At 37.9% G+C, this 17,482-nt stretch overlaps 2 protein-coding genes across 2 annotated transcripts in view; one reads left to right on the top strand and one right to left on the bottom strand.

Moving 5' to 3' along the window:
- LOC110381168 (serine/threonine-protein kinase BRSK2) overlaps positions 1 to 17,137 on the top strand; it is a 37,079-nt gene extending 19,942 nt beyond the window's left edge. The window contains exons 6-24 of the mRNA XM_064042748.1: positions 3,862 to 3,978; positions 4,592 to 4,690; positions 5,043 to 5,242; positions 6,082 to 6,217; positions 6,773 to 6,846; positions 7,544 to 7,605; positions 8,065 to 8,130; positions 8,629 to 8,700; positions 9,142 to 9,240; positions 9,790 to 9,879; positions 10,587 to 10,694; positions 11,300 to 11,469; positions 11,983 to 12,087; positions 12,371 to 12,452; positions 13,729 to 13,860; positions 14,494 to 14,618; positions 15,208 to 15,267; positions 16,317 to 16,401; positions 16,817 to 17,137. Of these exons, the coding sequence (XP_063898818.1) occupies positions 3,862 to 3,978; positions 4,592 to 4,690; positions 5,043 to 5,242; positions 6,082 to 6,217; positions 6,773 to 6,846; positions 7,544 to 7,605; positions 8,065 to 8,130; positions 8,629 to 8,700; positions 9,142 to 9,240; positions 9,790 to 9,879; positions 10,587 to 10,694; positions 11,300 to 11,469; positions 11,983 to 12,087; positions 12,371 to 12,452; positions 13,729 to 13,860; positions 14,494 to 14,618; positions 15,208 to 15,267; positions 16,317 to 16,401; positions 16,817 to 16,980 (2,046 nt within the window). The 3' untranslated portion in view covers positions 16,981 to 17,137. The remainder of the gene's footprint in view (positions 1 to 3,861; positions 3,979 to 4,591; positions 4,691 to 5,042; positions 5,243 to 6,081; positions 6,218 to 6,772; positions 6,847 to 7,543; positions 7,606 to 8,064; positions 8,131 to 8,628; positions 8,701 to 9,141; positions 9,241 to 9,789; positions 9,880 to 10,586; positions 10,695 to 11,299; positions 11,470 to 11,982; positions 12,088 to 12,370; positions 12,453 to 13,728; positions 13,861 to 14,493; positions 14,619 to 15,207; positions 15,268 to 16,316; positions 16,402 to 16,816) is intronic.
- Positions 125 to 3,296, bottom strand: LOC110381178 (kinesin-like protein KIF23). The gene has a single exon (XM_021341406.3). It carries the CDS (start codon positions 3,078 to 3,080, stop codon positions 447 to 449), a length of 2,634 nt encoding a protein of 877 aa, XP_021197081.1. The 5' UTR covers positions 3,081 to 3,296; the 3' UTR covers positions 125 to 446.
- Positions 17,138 to 17,482: the final 345 nt, after the last annotated feature.

Consider the following 17,482-nt stretch of genomic DNA (forward strand, 5'->3'; position numbering starts at 1 on the left):
TTACAAGCCTTACCAATCAAAGTTAGATATATTAACTATTTGGTACCTAAGAAATATGTTTAGTAATACTAAATTAATAATTTTAAAGTAATTTTTTACCCAACTATGGCCTTTTAAAGAGAACTAATATTTTTTTAGCTGCTATCAATTTACATATAAACCAAACCATTTCTTAGCAACTTATGGTCTTAAACCATTTATTGGACATCTAATTAATGTGTTAATAACTTAACAAAAACTTAGAAATAACAAACTTTCTACTCACACATAATCACAATAATATTTATAAAAAAAAAAACAACCACACATCTGAATTTCCTGATCAAGTATAAGTAACAAAACTTTTTTGCAAGAAACTCTTTGCAACCATGGAGAATTTAGATCAGGAATTTCAGATATATGTTAGACTAAGGACTATGGCGGAAACTTCTTACCCATTAACTCCTTCAATCATCGTCGACTCTCTGCTTTTTGCTCGTATTCGATGGGGTCTGCGGTGGGGAGCAAGCGGTGTCCCTACGCTTGCCCGAGTGCCTTGCACAAGTGGTCGCAGACAGGCGGTGGCTGTGAGAATGTGAAGACTCCCTCGTAGGAGAAAACTGTTTTAACATCTCAACGTCATTGAATATTACTTGAGCACCTCCACCACAAGTGGGCACCACATCTCCTTTATACAATTTTGTTTCTAATTCTCCATCAGTGTCCTGTTCTTGAGAAATCAAACAGTATTTGGAAGTTCTTGAGTTGACTACATCTTTGACGCTAGTCAGTTTGTTAACTACTTTACTGTTCGCTATGTTGGGTTTCATTACTGTGCCCATGGGGACAATTTTGTTGGGGGCATGCTCTACCCAGCCACGGCCATCAGCGGAGAGTGAACGACGGTGTCTTGGGTTGGCAATGGCTATCCCACGACGGGAAGAAGCTGGCGTATCTCGCTGTGTCTGCGTAGTATGAGGTGCAGAGCTAAACGGAGTCAAAAGATGAGCTGGCAAAGCCCTCGGCGTAGACCCAGGAGTGAAATTCCCTTCTCTGTTACTCGTCTGCGCACCAATTTCTGTAGTTATCTTATTAAATCCATCATGGTCGCCTCGGTTAAGAGCCTCAGCTATAATTCGAAGTCTATTCTCTTTCTCTTCGATTGCGTTTTTCAATCTCTCTTTTTCAGAGTTTATTTCTTTAGCTTTCTCATGTTCGGCTGCAATCTTGTGATTATATTTCCTTTCTAAGATCTTTTTCTGTTTTTCTTTGTCGAATTTGTTTTGACTGAGCAGCATTTCTTTCTCTTGTAGTTCTCTTTTCAAATTAGATGTGTATTCTGTCATTTCTGAGAGCTTTCTCTGGTGAGTGAGCGATGCATTCTCTGTAGCTGTCAGACGTTCTTCTAGAGCCCGAACCCTGCGTTCTGCTGCTGCCAACTGTCCTCGTAAAGAAGCATTCTCACTCCTTACTTCTAGGGAGTCCTTTTCCAAGTCCAAGAGAGCTGATCTCAGTCTTTCATCTTTGATTTGTTTGCTGCGTTTTAGCATCTCACGTCTGCTAATTCTCATCTCCAAATGGGCCATAAGTTCCTTAATAATATGAGCAGCTTGGGAACTATTCAATTCTATGCTCGGGAAGTCAGGCCCAAGACTGTATACAAGACCCAGGTCCATTTCCAGATCTTTAGCTTCCGGTCTAGACAAATTGTCTCTAGCTGTTGTAAATAATCTGTTAGCCTTACGACGGCCCGTGGTTAGACCAATGTTAGCGGCTACATCTATAACTTGAGGCTTAGCAACTTCTACTTCAGCCGCCATCTCCGCAAACCTCATTACTTGGAGCGTCTCATCGTAATCTTCTGCTCTTGGGTTAGCACAAACAACCATACGGACTTGTCCTTCTCCTTCAAAGAAATTCTTGAACAAATGTGTGATTTTAGACTCTCGGTACGGTACCATATTGTTGGTACCGCTGATCTGATTCTCTCGTAATGCTTCCAAACAAGTTCTTAATGTCATTAATGACTTGTTTATGTTACCGGCTTCTCGAAGACGTTGTCCAGTATTCTTAGTGCGGTTTGTGCGCTCACTGCCGGCTAAATCTACTAAGCTCAACTGACTGATGTTGAGAAACTTCTTATTTTGAATCACGGCTTCACCCATTTCATCAACTGGAGCTTGCACCAACCTGATTGTGAAGACTGAGTGGCTTCTACTGGACTCTGCGTTCAGTGAAGTATGTGCCATGCGTTTACGTTTCAAACCGAGATAGAATGCCTCAAAAGCTTCCTCGGCAGATTTAATTTCTACCTCAGTAACACCATGGACATACATATTATGAGCTGCATCTTCTCGAATGATTTTGACAGGCAAATTCCTACTTATAGGTGGCCCATCTTCAAGTAGATCGAACACACTGTTGTTATATATCTCTACGTAAGTTACAAAGACTGCATATTGGTTATCTTCATTGATACCCTCGATTTTTGTCACATCCGATGATGACATAGCTAAATCAGGATTTGAATTGTTCTTTTTACCAGTTTTGAACTTATGCAGTTCCTGTTGCCGTTCCAACATGGCCTCCGCCTCAGATTGAATATCGAACATGTTCATTTTATCAGGTTTGAAAATATATTTGTGTGCTTGAAAGTCGTTAATAGTTTTAAATATAATATTCAAACATCTTGGTAAAATACCACAGTTTTGTGGTTCTCCGGTCATAGTGAAGGTTTTACCGCTACCAGTGACTCCGTAAGTAAATAATAAGCCATTTTTACCTTTGATTAGGCCTTCGACAATCGGTAAAGCGACTTTATCAAAGACTTCTTGTTGGTTCGTTTCTGGCGGGAAGACTTCTTTGAAAGTATACTTCATAGTCTTCGCATTCTCGTTTCTGTAGCTTATAGCAGTCGATGGGGGCGTCAGGAGGACAGTCGTTGGCGAAATTATCTTCATACATGGTGAATCGGAGTCCCTTTGCATAGGCCGAAGTCTACAGTAAACTTGCACCGGGTCTCTTTCGCCAATAAGGTTTTGTTTACTCCTAGCTGGCGTTCGTAAATCGTTTAATCTCTGTTTAGATTTAGCGGACTTCATTTTGAAAGTATTTTAGTATCACATACACTATTTACTTTATCACAACTTATATTTTTTCAACGGATTGATGAAATCAAAGCAACGGTCGTTCATGAATTATCAATATGTTACAAACATTTCGATTATTAAATTGCGGAGCTTGTTTACTCTTTCTAACATGTGGTTTTTGTATGTTGCTGTTTCGTTTAACGGTAGAAGTTGGTGTGAGTCGTATTTGGTCGGATAATACTCGGCCGTTTAAAGTTGGTCTGACGTATTTGTGAATGTTGCCACAGCGTAAACTTTAAATTCCCAAAAATTCACCGAGAAAAAGCCAATATTGAAATTATTAGTAAAATGATAACCTGGTGTTGACATTATATTTATTGTTTTTTATTTATTTTATTAAATATATGTAAAAAAATTGATTCCTTTAAAATTTTCCGTTGGTAAGTTGTTGTTAAAATAAACATTGAAAACGAAAATATTTAAAAAATTACCTCAAACTCCCAAATACATCAATTTAGAGTCTTATTTGTTGATAAAATACATAATTCATTATATATTTTTTACATTATTCAGTTAAGTTTAAACGGACAAGTATTTAATATTTTAGCATTTTACCACATATAAAAGAAAGTTTCTATAACGTAGCCACACTAAAATGATATCCAATGCTGCCAACTGTATAACAAAACACAACCACACGACTCTGTTCCACGAAACAAATATCTACAAGTAACGTTTTAGCAAAACGTTTTTTAATAACGTTTTTTAATAACTGTTTTTGTGTTTTTTGCAGGGGGAGAAATATGATGGTCGGCGAGCCGATGTTTGGTCCTGTGGGGTCATTTTATACGCACTGCTGGTCGGTGCATTGCCCTTCGATGATGATAATTTACGTCAATTACTTGAAAAGGTAATTTCTTTATTTATTCAATGTCCTATAATTTTTCAAGATACCGCAGTTTACAAAATACAACTACAATACAGGGAGAAGCTTTTTATGCGATGGTTGAATGTAAAAAAATAAAGTAATATATATTATATAGTGTGGTTACATAAAGGGCAGCAGAGACGAGCGGCCATCGACATCCCGCCATTCAGCCGTGTATCTCTGCTTGGACGATTCTTTTTTCGAACGTCATTGTGACAAGACATGTTATAATTGGATAATTGGACAGAATAAGATTTTGCCGCGCTTTGGAATACTTTTGTTCAATGATAGTTGATTTTTATGTTAAAACTATTTCTTGTTATTTCCTTGTTAAATAAACCTGCTTCTGGTTCTTAAAAATAGTTTTTTAATACTACTTAATATAATATTTTATTCACTAACGACCAAGCAGTTGACATTTGAAATATTTAATTTGGGGGCACGGAAGAGTGTCCAAGCCAAGTTCAAAGAATTTTTTTATTTTTATTTAATGGTATATTTTTCACAAACAAATTTTTTATTTTATTTTAATGTTTTATTGATGATATTTTATTTTAATGAATTAATTAATGTTTTTATTTATTGTCATTTTCAGGTAAAACGTGGCGTGTTCCATGTGCCACATTTTGTACCGCCGGACTGCCAACAGTTGCTGCGAGGCATGATCGAAGTTAACCCCGAGAAACGAATGACGGTACATATGATATTTTTTATACTTACATTTTATATAAAAGTTCATTTAATAGGATAGTTTTTTTTTATCTCTATATAAATATTTTTTTATACGAGGATATTTGAATTGTAAGAAATTAGTTTGAGTAATTTGCCTTTGCTCTTTGAATATAGGTTGCTTGAATTTGAAAACGTTCTCTCCCAAATGTTTAAGTACTAACCCTAGTTGGCACGAAAAACTAAAACAAGAAATACAAGCTATTTTGCTTATGTTGCGAGACATTCTTTTACTATTATCTTTCTTCAAAAGCCTAATACGAAACTAAAGAAATATTTATATTTTACGTCTAAACAACTCCCATGTTCTTTCCCAGCTGGCAGAAATCACACGACACCCCTGGGTAACAGCCGGCGGCCGAGGGGAGTTAGAACAAGAGCTCCCGATGATGGAGGTGGTGCAAACCAGGGTGCTACCTTCAGCAGAAGCCATAGACCCTGACGTGCTGCAGGCTATCTGCAGTCTGGGCTGCTTTAAGCAGAGGGAGAAACTTATACAGGAGTTGTTAAGTCCACAGTGAGTTTAGTTTTTGTGTTTGGTTTTACATTCTTGGTAATCTTGGCACGGATCAATCGATTACAAGGTTAGTCCGTGGATGGGTAACTCGGTATCTTGGCATGATAAGAAGGTACATACTTCCATTCGGAAGGCACATTTATTTGCTATAGCCTAGTTATTTGAACACTTTTATTAGGCAGTTTTTAGAAGGCATAAAGTCTGGACAACCAGTCTATGACGGGTTGGGGTCAGATACTTCGTCGCTCCATGGAAAACGTTAGTACTTAACTGATTACTAGTGCTTTGTTGGCTTGTAACAAAAACATAGTAGTTGTTAAATGTCTTGACAGATGACGTTGAATGAGGGTTTTTGATATTTTTTCTGCCGCCAGGCGGCGCTTCGTATGCGTCAGGTCCAAACAGCTGTCAAATAGTATGGAATTGTAGGGTCCGAACTTATTGTTTATTGAAATTCTGTTATATTGGAAGTGTTATTGATTTTATTATGGACTACGGTCAGTATAAGGTTTCCGAACTAAAAATTGAGCTAAGAGAGAGGGTGCAAAAATCACTGGTACTAAGGAAAAGCTTGTTGAAAAATTTGTTAACACAATATGATTTAGTTTTTTTTATTTACTCAACCTCAATAGTAAAACAATAATGCAGTGCTTTAATTATAAAATAAAAAAAAAACACTAAAATCGTTCACTATTCATAGTAAAGATAAGCACTTTGACAGTTATCTGGACCTGACGACTCGGTGCTGCCACCTCGTGGACGCCATTTTAGAAAACCCTCATTATCTACGACCCGAACCCACGGCTCTTTCCTCACATAGCATTTTCTTCTATTCACAGCCACAACACAGAGAAAGTGATCTACTTCCTCCTATTGGAGCGCAAGCGGCGGCGCCCCGCGCGCGACGACGAGCCGCGCCCCGCCGCGCCCGCGCTGCCGCCGGACCCGCCGCGCAAGCGACTCGACACCTGCCGGGTAAGTAGAGATTTAGTTAATGCGGGGTCCTGCAGCTAAATTATCGTGGGACCCAGAGCAAAAGTATCGCGGGGATTTGTTATTGTTAACTCAACATATTATAAAGATAATGTAAATAACCATATAGATTTTACCTAGTATTAGGTACCTACTAAGTATATCTGTACGCTCTACGAGCAGGGCATAGTGAAACATTATTATTATAATAACACCTTGTAACCTACCTATGTTCACAGAATAAAGAGCTTTGACTTTGACTTTGACCCTTTAAGTCTAAAAAGTGGTGATTAGCATTATGCTAAGCGAGTAACGTATTACGTGTTTGTGAAGGTCATTATTTACCAACTTCATATTACTTTTTCATTTATTGTGTATATTTATGCGTCGCTATTACTTATTTACTTTAAGGCAAGAGATTGAAAGCGGACAATAATATCAGTTTGCTTGCTAATAGAACGTAGGTTACTTTTCATCCGGGTCCACTCAGTAGTTTCCTTCCAACGCGAGTGTAACGGCGAAAAATAGCTATTAATTATCTATAAAACTTTTTTCCAGGTAAACGGACAATCGGCACATTTCGGTCAAATCAGCGAGGGTTCGCCGATAACGCCCCGGAGATCTCAGTATAGGTACGAAGTAGTAATACCTTCACGTTTTACGAAGAGAGGGTAAGCAGTAACCTAAGTTAGACACGAGGAACACTGTACCTACTCTTTTTATGTTTTTAATCTGTTTATTTTTGTCGTTTAAACTTTAGAATTTAATATTTTTTACCCAAGAATAAATAGGTAAACTTAATTATTAAGAAAAAGCTTTATAGTTAGCTTTAAAGCTCAATTATTCAGAAAAAAAAACTTTTAGAAATCAAGCGGCTCTAATTTGTGTTTGGGTGCACGGTAGTGTACCGAAAAGTTCACTGTATTTGGCCATTATTATTTTCAATTTTCTTTTTTATTGTGATCATATAATTTTCATCATATTTCTATTCTTGTTAAAACCACCATTTAGACTATCCTTTAAACCCATGCATGCAGCCTTGTGTAAATGAATTTGTATATCTGAGCTATTGAGTCTGTCGGGCTTATGAATATGATGAGCCCATAAATCCGATAGACTGACGTCATTCTGGCTGAGTTCAGTTTGATTAACCTTAGTCTGAAAATGAGTGAGAAAATGAGAAATGAATGAGTCAAAGAGACCTAAGAGTTCGACAAAGTTTTGACTTTGAGTCCTAGCGACTAAAATTTTAACCTTACACAACTCAGAAGACATAAGGTAGTAGTGTATGTAATATCCGAGGTTTGAGCACAGGTTTGGTCGCAGTAGGTCCGCGTCGGGACGCCGGGGGGAGGGCCGGAGCTCCCCGCAGCTGCCCGCCAGTCCGCCTAGTGAGTATAAATTATATTATAAATTAGTATAAAAATATTACCTATACATGAGACAAAGGACATAATTCAAATCTCGGACATTTTATAACCAAAAATGAAAGTGCCGTCGGCCAAAAACAAAAAAACAATGTGTGACCTTAGGTATTCGCTTGATGTGCCTCAAACCCTAAAATAACAGTCATTATAAAATGGCAAACGTTTATAAATGTGTGTGGCGATAAAAATCCCTTGAGATGCGGGCGAAACCATTAGCGGAATCTAGTGGAATAAGAATTTGTACATCTTATTAAAAATTTCATTATCTTTTTTTTTAAGTATAAAATTAAACACAAAAATTGCTTAGGTAATTTAAAGCCTATATGTACCTACATAATTTTTCGAGCTGCACGGTAGTGTACACCGCCAAGTCCAAATAATAAAGACGATATTTTTATATAAATATCCGTATTTCTGTTTCAGCGGGACACACTCCACATCGGGTGTCATCTCTGGGAGGAACGCCTGCAACACCTGGATCGCCCTTGGGTAAGATTTAAATTATTTTTTATTAGTTATATTTTATATCAGTCAATCATGGTAAAATCAAGTCTGAAACCAGTCTAACCAAGGGGTATTGGGTTGCCCGGGTAACTGGGTTGAGGAGGTCAGATATGCAGTCGCTTCTTGTAAAGCACGGTACACAGCTGAATCCGGTTAGACTGGAAGCCGACCCCAACATAGTTGGGAAAAGGCTCGGGAGATGATAAATCAATCATGGTAAATTACATACTAGAAGGATGATCTGGCCAAGGTCACCGGGAAGTAGTGGATGCGGGTTGCTGAAGATTGAGCAATGTATCGTACCTTGAGGGAGGCAGCAGTCCAGCAGTGGACGTCTTTCGACGTGAAACAATGATGCTAAATTGAATTATTTTCTAAAAATATACGTTTTTATCAGCCTTTATGTAGGTACCTGAATATTCATGAAATCTTAATAAATGTATTTATTAAACATATTTAAATATGCATATATTTTAATTCCAGCGTCACCATCAGTTCGTGAGCATCATCACCAGAGAGCTAACTCTACTGGACCTACAATAAGCCTTAATATTAGTAAGTACATTTATTACAAACTTAATTAACTAATAATAAATGGATCTACATATGTAATCAAAAGAAACTTACTAACCAAAAGATGGACTAAGGGCGAGATTACTTCGCAATGTGCCGGCGAGAGTCCACACCTAGCCTTGCATATATTCGCGCATTTTAGAAGCTAGAGCAAATACACGAGAAAAATTTGAATGCGTCACAGTGCTGCACACCGGTAAAATCTCGCCAAAAGATTAAAAAATATGGCCAATTACATACATGGAAGAACTCGCGTAAATCGTCAAATGAAAGCCATTTATGGACTTTCAAAAAGAAAACCAATAGATATTCAGAAAAATAGCTTAAATAAAATAGCTTTACTGAGAGTTTTATCAACTGTTAACTAATTAAATATAATTTTCCGAAAGGTTTTTTTTAAAATAAATAACAAAATCCCCACAGGTGGTGAACCCGGCGAGGCGGTGATCATAATAAACGAGTCGCCGCTCCTGGGCGCCGGCGTCGCCGTGCGCCCGCACAGCCCCTCGCAGACGCATCGAGGTATGTGTGGAGGGACGGTAGTGGCAGCGCCGAGTTCTGAATAATCATTATGTTTTATTTTTTTATAGAGAAAATTGTTTTTTTTTTTCATTAAATCTCCTAGCACATCTTACTCATTTACAAAGTATGTACGATTAAAAATATCTGAAATATCTTAGAAAAATCTTTAATGCATGTATATTATGATCTTCTTTGAGAGTACTTAGTTCATTTCCATCAATAATGTTGAGTAAGCTTTTATTCTATTCATCGTGGGCCAATAAACAAAAAATTAACGTTACAAGAATAGTTAAACAATATTGCAGCCCACTACATTATCCACATATTAGAAAAAATATGGTAATAATGTACTGTATTTTTACTTATTAAGATAATTTTCATTAATTATGCAGGTAATTGCAATTAGATATTTTTCATTATTATCATCAGCGTTTATCATGGTGGACTCTTGCATGTCTGGGCATTGACCTATCCTATAACCCCAAGCTTTACTATAAGCTGTAAGTATTTTGTATGTATAATGTTATAATTGGTGTATTGTTTTTACAGTGAGAGAAAGATCGTCTCTGCCCGGACCACCTAGCACTACGCAATCGGCCGCGCAACCTTCTCTATTCCCCAATCTAGGAACTATAACTAGTAAGTAAATTCACTAACTATTAGGCTGGTAGCATAAGTCACCATGTCGGACTGTCGGACAGATGATCCCGGGTTCGATTCAAGGTACGGTCACTAATTGTGTGATGAGCATGCTTGTTGGCTGTGGTTTAACTCATTCACAGAGCGTAGACAGAACAGTTCATTGCACCACATTTACATAGCCAATGTCCAGGATATAGACGATGACAGATTACGACGGAAGCTATATCATCCTCCGAGCCTTTTCCCAACTATGTTGGGGTCGGCTTCCAGTCTAACCGGATTCAGCTGAGTACCAGTGCTTTACAAGAAGCGACTACCTATCTGACCTCCTCAACCCAGTTTCCCGGGCAACCCGATACCCCTTGGTTAGACTGGCGTCAGATTTACTGGCTTCTGACTACCCGTAACGACTACCAAGGATGTTCAATGACAGCCGGGACCTACAGTTTAACGTGCCATCCGAAACACAGTCATTGGTGTCTAAGATATACTTAGAACGTACATACAAACTAAGAAAAGTTGCATTGGTACTTGCTTGCCTGACCTGGAATCGAACCCGCGCCCTCATACTCGAGAGGTTGGTTCCTTGCCCATTAGGCCACCACGATATACTAATTAATACATAAATACATAATAATTAATTAATTAAATTATCGTCATGTTTAATTAATCCTCCGTGTGACTCCCAGGTGTAGCCCCCGGAGCCCCAGGCACCGGGCCGGGCGGGGCGGCGGCGCCGTGGCGCGTGCGGCTGGCGACCATCAAGAACTCCTTCCTCGGCTCGCCGCGCTTCCACAGGAGGAAAATGCAGAGTAAGTGGACATAGCATGGAGTGCTGGGGGCATGGTAGTGTGACAGACAAGTGCCAAGGAAAATGTTATTTTGATTCGAGAAATTAAAATTGATTATATTATATTTGGAGAATTCAGAAATTAATTGATAAAAATTAATATGGGGGGTTTTGATGGTGTCAGTATAAAATAAATAAAACACAAATATTATTTATAAAACGGACTTTAAGGGAGTCTCTTCACATTTATGACTAATATTGCTATAATACGACTAAAGGAAATATTCGACCCCCACTTCTTCAATCCATATCCAAATATCTGTGGAATTAAAACTACCTTTAGAAACTACACTTCATATACCACCACATTACCTGACCTGTTTTGCACATAACTCTATATACTTAATATTTATTTTACAAATGTTTGCTGCTTATAACGCCAGTTGATTTCTTCCGAAATATACTGGCTGGATGCATTATTTGACGGAATATAAAACAGTGTTTGTGCGCGCATACTTGTCTTACCAATAGAATATGACGACACATACCTACAATATACCAGTGCAGTATACTGAGTTACGTTTCGGAACACAAACAAAATGAACAATCTTTATTTTTCTCCCACAGCATCATCAGAAGAGGTCCATTTAACTCCGGAGTCCTCGCCCGAGCTGACCAAGCGGTCGTGGTTCGGTTCCCTCCTCCTGTCCGCGGATAAGGAGGAAACCTTCACAGCTCTGGTGAAAGGGAAACCCCTGGCTACCGTCAAAGCTGATCTTATACATGCGTTTTTGAGTGTAAGTATTACAAGGAGTCTTTATGACACTAAAACAAGCTGTTAATTTTTCCGCCACTGTAATTCCAATCGATGATTTACGTACCTATTTCATGTCAACCTCCTGAAATATGGCACAGATGCACATCAACACCTTGTATAATGTTAGCTGATCAATTAGTTATAATATAGCTGGGCTCTTGGAGTTCCATATCAGGTGCTTAAGATCTTCGATTTTCATAGGTCAACAAAGAGTGCCCATCACATGATTGAACAAATATTGCTAAAACGTCACACTTATATGTTTATATTAGTGTTGCTTGTCCGAACTTGGCAACAAAATATTTAAAAATTATAAACAACGCGAATCAAAATGCATGCGTGAGTCGCCGACTGTAGATATGAAAAGTTATTTTGGCGCAAATTGTAAAATACAATAAATATTTTTATTCCAATACAACGAAAAATTCTTACTTTTTTACCTAAATTCCGAAGTCTAAAATCTCGAATCTTAAATGTTAATTGAACATTACAGATAGCAGAATTATCCCACAGCGTGTTAAGTCCCATGTCGTTTCGCGTCGAATACAAGAGAGGATCTAACGCGCCCGCCATGTTCCAGAGACACGTGAGATTTCAGGTGTGTATGTCAATGTATTTTATTTTTGCTTGCATATTAATACATGTTTCTATGTCTATGTATATCTTGGACACCAATAGCAAAGGTGAAGCAAAATATCTTGAGGAAACCTGCACTACTAAGTCATCCGCATTGAGCAAGCGTGGTGATTAATGCTCATTCCTTCTCTGTGTGAGAAGAGACCTGTGCCCAGCAATGGGACCATAAAAAGGTTCTTTCTCGATATTTCCATTTATTTGACGTCTAACACTTCTCTACACACATTTCTTAAAATCGATTTCAGGTGGACATTTCAACAATAACGAAGGCGCCAGGAGAGAACGGGAAGGAGTATTTATATGCTATTACTTTTACATTATTGTCTGGTAAGTTTTATATAATAAGTTTTATATACAAGAGTTATTAAAAAAAATATTGAGGAAAAAAAATGAATTTCAATTGACTTAGAAGTTAGAACTTGGCTTTGCACTACCGTGCCTCTCGAGATGTTTATAGCAGACTTTATGATTTGTAATGGTGTAAGAGGTGTGTTTTGTAGTTTTCTCAATCAAATTATAGTACGCATCAAAGTACCTAATTTTTATACCTTTTATAACTATGAAAGTTAATTCAAATGTGTATCGAAATACCTTAACGAGCAAATAAATATTTTGAGTTTGAATTTGAAATGATAAATAATGTGAAATAAAAAATATATTGAAATACTTAGAATATTAAAAGGCATTAAAATTACTCTTAGGTATATAGTATAATTTCCACGCAATATAAGATCACGCCTCATAATGATGACCATTTCAAATTTGAACTTCCCATATCTTATTGTGACATCCACCTTAAGATACAGGGTGTCCCTTGAAATATGTTTGTAGATAAAGTTATTTACCAACTTTTTAAATTTAGGATCAGGTTTCATTTAATGATAAAGACTATAAACTAAATTTTATTTGGGTACGCAAAGTAGTTCCCATCTTATACGCGTCAGTAAAAATAACGCTGAAAAAAAAATAGAGTTAGTTGTTTGCGCGTATGTATACTCGCGTACAAAAGTACCTCTAACGTTTGTCGTTGGATCACAAACGCACAGTACCGCGCTAAGTCGGTTCCGTAGCTAAGGCCCCCAATGGTCAAGATATCTGTAGCTGACGCCCCCAATTCTATTTAATTAGTATTCTAATGATTGTTATATCGGGTGTGTCGTTCACAATCACATTAAATGAAATGCGTTAATATACTGGTTAATATATGTCGATTAACCCAAAGAAAAATACGTAAAAAAAAAAAAAATTGTTCAAACAAAGTAAATAGAATAAAAATGTGCGAAAATTAGAACACCATATAAAAGTCAGTCATTTCAAACAACAGAAATTCTCCCTTGAAAACTGACGGCTGTCAACTGAGCAAAACATTCGATACTTCTAACTTTATCCTTGCTTTACACATGATGTTGTAAATTATAAAAACGAAAAATGACTCCTGTGGCTAAACAACTGAGTGGATTAGGTTATTTTTTTTACAATTCGCCATAGAATATTATAAGGTATATGCGATAGGATTTAATGTGATTGTGAACGACACACCCTGTATGTTTAATTCGCAACTTTACTTACATGTCACTTACTGCTATAATCATGGTGCTTACAGGTAATATCCGTCGTTTCCGTCGTGTATGCGAAGTGGTGCAGTCAGCAGTATGTCGTGCTCCGGGCGCCGGCCGCGCGCCCGCGCTGCACCCGCCCGAACCCAGAGCTGTGAGGAGGAATATACATCCACATGGTATGTATAATATTCATCGGTTCTAGTAATAACATCTGGGGCTTGATTTTGCTAAATTAATAATGTGATAACTGAATCTCAATAGCAGTTGAAATGAAAAATGAAAAAAGTTTATTAGTAGGTAACAACAAAAACTTAAGCATAACTTATTTACGATTGGAGCCCCCTGTTAATAATATAATAATAATAATCGGTTTTGTGTCACCATTTCATTAAAGTTGTCTCAAAAGTGCTTCAGCGTGTTGGCTTCGGCCCCACGTTCGCCTCCCAAAAATCCAGGACTTTGTAGTCCCGAGGTCTGGTAAAGACATATAATAATAATAACTTTATTGCAGACCAGGATCCATAAAAAATAACATTAACATGTTAAGCATACAGAGCCTGTGTTAGTTTGTTGAGTTTTAATCTTAGCTTTTATTCTGCTACTAATCTAAGACAGACCTGCGTAAATGCTCGTACACTATAATACATCCTGCGCGGTTGACTGATCTTCATATATGAGAACAGCCGCTGTAGCCGATTATCGGCTAGAAGGACATCATCAGTTATTTTATCGAAAATACCACGTATCAGACTATATGTTCAGATTTTTCCAAAAGCATAACGTATATTTAAATATTATTATTTTTACAGCGGCTGGCGAAATACCCGACAGTCCAGAAACTCCACATCAACAGTCCGACCACGACAGTGATTCTTCAGTATTCGACACTGTGAAGAGCCCAACTAGCCACACTTCTATAGACCAATTGGATCAGGTAAACCTTATCTCAATAACCTATCTATTTGTTAATTTGCTTTCCACAGATACATAATAGAAATCTACATATATAAAATATGTATCGGCAGTAAATATAAGCATCTTCCTAGCCTTTTTTTAACAGGCCCAATTTAGGTGGATGCAGCTGAATACCATTGTGCCACGTGGAGCGACTGCTTATCTGACCTCCTCAACCCAGGTACCGCTGGTTGTCGACCTTCCCGGCTTCTGACTACCCGTAACGACTGCCGAAGATGTTCAAATGACAGCTGAGAGCCAACAATTTATCGTGCTTTCCGAAACATGGAGGAATTCGTCATGACAAGATGGTCCACGAATGTACCATACTAAACTTAGTGGTCGATCGACAAGTGCTGCTTTCACTTACTATGAATTTCTATAATCTACCTATGTGTTGATTTGTCTACTATAGATTGATCTTACTTTGACCTAGTCCCAACTTATGTTAAAATTATATTTCTAGTCAGCAAATGAAGACATAGTTAGGCTATAGAAGTCCTCTATTAACTATCAGCTCTGCTCTTTTCTTCACGTGGTTAAAATAATGTTGACTTGTGATGTTTCAGAATGGGACACATCCACTCGGGTCCAGCTCATCTGTAACAAGTGGTTCCAGTGGATACAAAGTAAATATTTACTCTTTTCTATATCTTCTGATGAAAATAAGCCCAAACTTCTCCAAAGTGGACTGGAGTAGTTTTTAAACAGGAAATAGAATTTCGTTATTTTAACATCTACCGCCTTACCACAAAACAAGGCAGATGTTTAAGTTTTTGTAGTAAGACCATAGTGGCCTTACTACAAAAACGTAAACATCGGTTTTACACTTGTCTAAAAAAATTGTGGCTGCAAAATGAACCATATGTCAACGTCATAATCTGTCATTTTTTTAGACAAGTCTTAAACTGATGTTTAAAAGTTTTTTTGGTAAGACGGATAGTCTCCGCCTACTCAGTAGCATCCCTGAGCGGAGAAATTCTATTGGTTGTGTAAAAACTTCTCCGTTTTGGTGAAATCTGGGCATTAGTTCATGGGGATCGTATTGAATGAGCTGTGAACGAATGAGAGTGATTTTGGATTTTTAGAGAGTCATTGACAGAATATGGGGAAAGTAGAGTAACTTTAGGGGTACAGTCCCCGGCGTGTACAGTGGTATGTGGCAAGGTGAGTCTGAAGTGCGGGGGGGAAGTGTTATTCTTGGGGGAGTATTGTTCCCCGCCCGTGTACAGTAAGTAGCATATGGCAAGTAGCAAGGTGTGTTACTCTTCGGGGTGTAGTCCTCTGCCCGTGTTCTGTAGTATGTGTAACAAGTAACAAGGTTTTTGACACCTGTGGGACGTGTTGACCTTGGGGGTATAGACCCCCTTTCGTGTACCGAGGAATGTGGCAAGTAGGTAACAAGGTGTCTTACCCTGGGGGGAGAAGTGTTAGCATTGGGAGTAATTTCCCCCACCCGTATATAGTAGTATGTGGCAAGTAACTAGTTCTGTGACAGCAGGGGGGACGCATTACCCTTGAGCGAGTGGTGTTACTCTCGGGGGAGTAGTGTTACTCTTGGTGAAGTATTGTTACCCTCGAGGGAGTAATGTTACTCTCGAGGGAGTAGTGTTACCGTGGGGGTATTTTCCCCCACCCGTATATAGTAGTATGTGGCAAGTAACTAGTTGTGTGACAGCAGGGGGGACGCGGCAGACGCGGCGCTGACCCGGCCTCCGCCTCCCTCGACCACGAGATTATGAGTTGCGGCCGAGATCTGCCAGGTAAAGGTAATTTTTATATTCTTTTATATCTTAAAAATTTAGAAATTTGGTAATTGTAATTTGTCTTGAATTGTGTGCATTAAAAATGTATAATATTGAAATAAAACTCAAAATGTATTTTCTGTAAAAAAGAAAAGTAATTGCCAGTAGATAATAGTCAGGTATTGATTATAAATGCAACATAAAAAATATGAATATAAATGTATAAAATATTGTTAAGAAAAAAATACAACGTTAGATTAGTTGGGTCTTTTTAAAATACTTTTAATCCTTTTGTGATTCTTATTTTTTTTTTATTTAATACGGATGCGGAAAGGCGAAACACCCGACCCATAATTTTCCAACACATACCGTAGGTACATAATGGAATGCAATAAACGATAAGAACAAGAATAACAAATTCCCCCATCCACAGGCACCCACACAAAGCGTTCCTCCTCCGAATGCAGGGAGGCAACCTCCTCCCCCCGCCGGGGGCTCGAGTCTCGAGACAGCTCGATCAAGGACGAACTCCGACGGAACAACTCCTTGCGTGACAATCGCCGCGATGTTGCACCTCCTACCACTTCGATTGCGTGAGAGTAAACTGTTTAAACTGTGGAAGTATGTCTTGGGGACCTCTGAGGACTAAAGTTGGGGACTTTGGGGGATTAAAAGTCTGGCAGTTGAGGACAATGTTTTTTTTTTGTGTTTTTGGAGGGTGAAATTGAGGTGAGTTTTTAGCTTGTTTTAACAAAATTTTGAGAAAAAAGCAACCCCATTTTTATACCTCTTAAAATTGATATTAATTTAATTAAAAAAAAATACTAATTTTGCTAATATTGAGCTGAATAACTACTTAATGAAGTAAACTTTTTCGAGTTTAAATTCAAGTAAGTTCCTGCTTGCCAACAAATTAGTATTTTAGATTTTTTCTAGTAAAATTTCTTCCTATCACTTTTAGTCTTAGCGGTCCCCATCACATACTTTCGATCTAGCTTACAAAAATTTATGTAAAAGTATACAGAATTGGTCGTTTTATCTTCAAAATTGAGCTTGAAGAATTTTTTAATCGATTTTTTTTAATTTGAATTTCATGACC

This window comes from Helicoverpa armigera, chromosome 29 (assembly GCF_030705265.1).
Source record: "Helicoverpa armigera isolate CAAS_96S chromosome 29, ASM3070526v1, whole genome shotgun sequence".
In the NCBI taxonomy this organism is placed as follows: Eukaryota; Metazoa; Arthropoda; class Insecta; order Lepidoptera; family Noctuidae; genus Helicoverpa; species Helicoverpa armigera.

Bases quoted from the DNA above. Each gene is read 5' to 3' on its own strand.
- LOC110381178 (XM_021341406.3), bottom strand. From the start codon at position 3,080: ATGAAGTCCGCTAAATCTAAACAGAGATTAAACGATTTACGAACGCCA.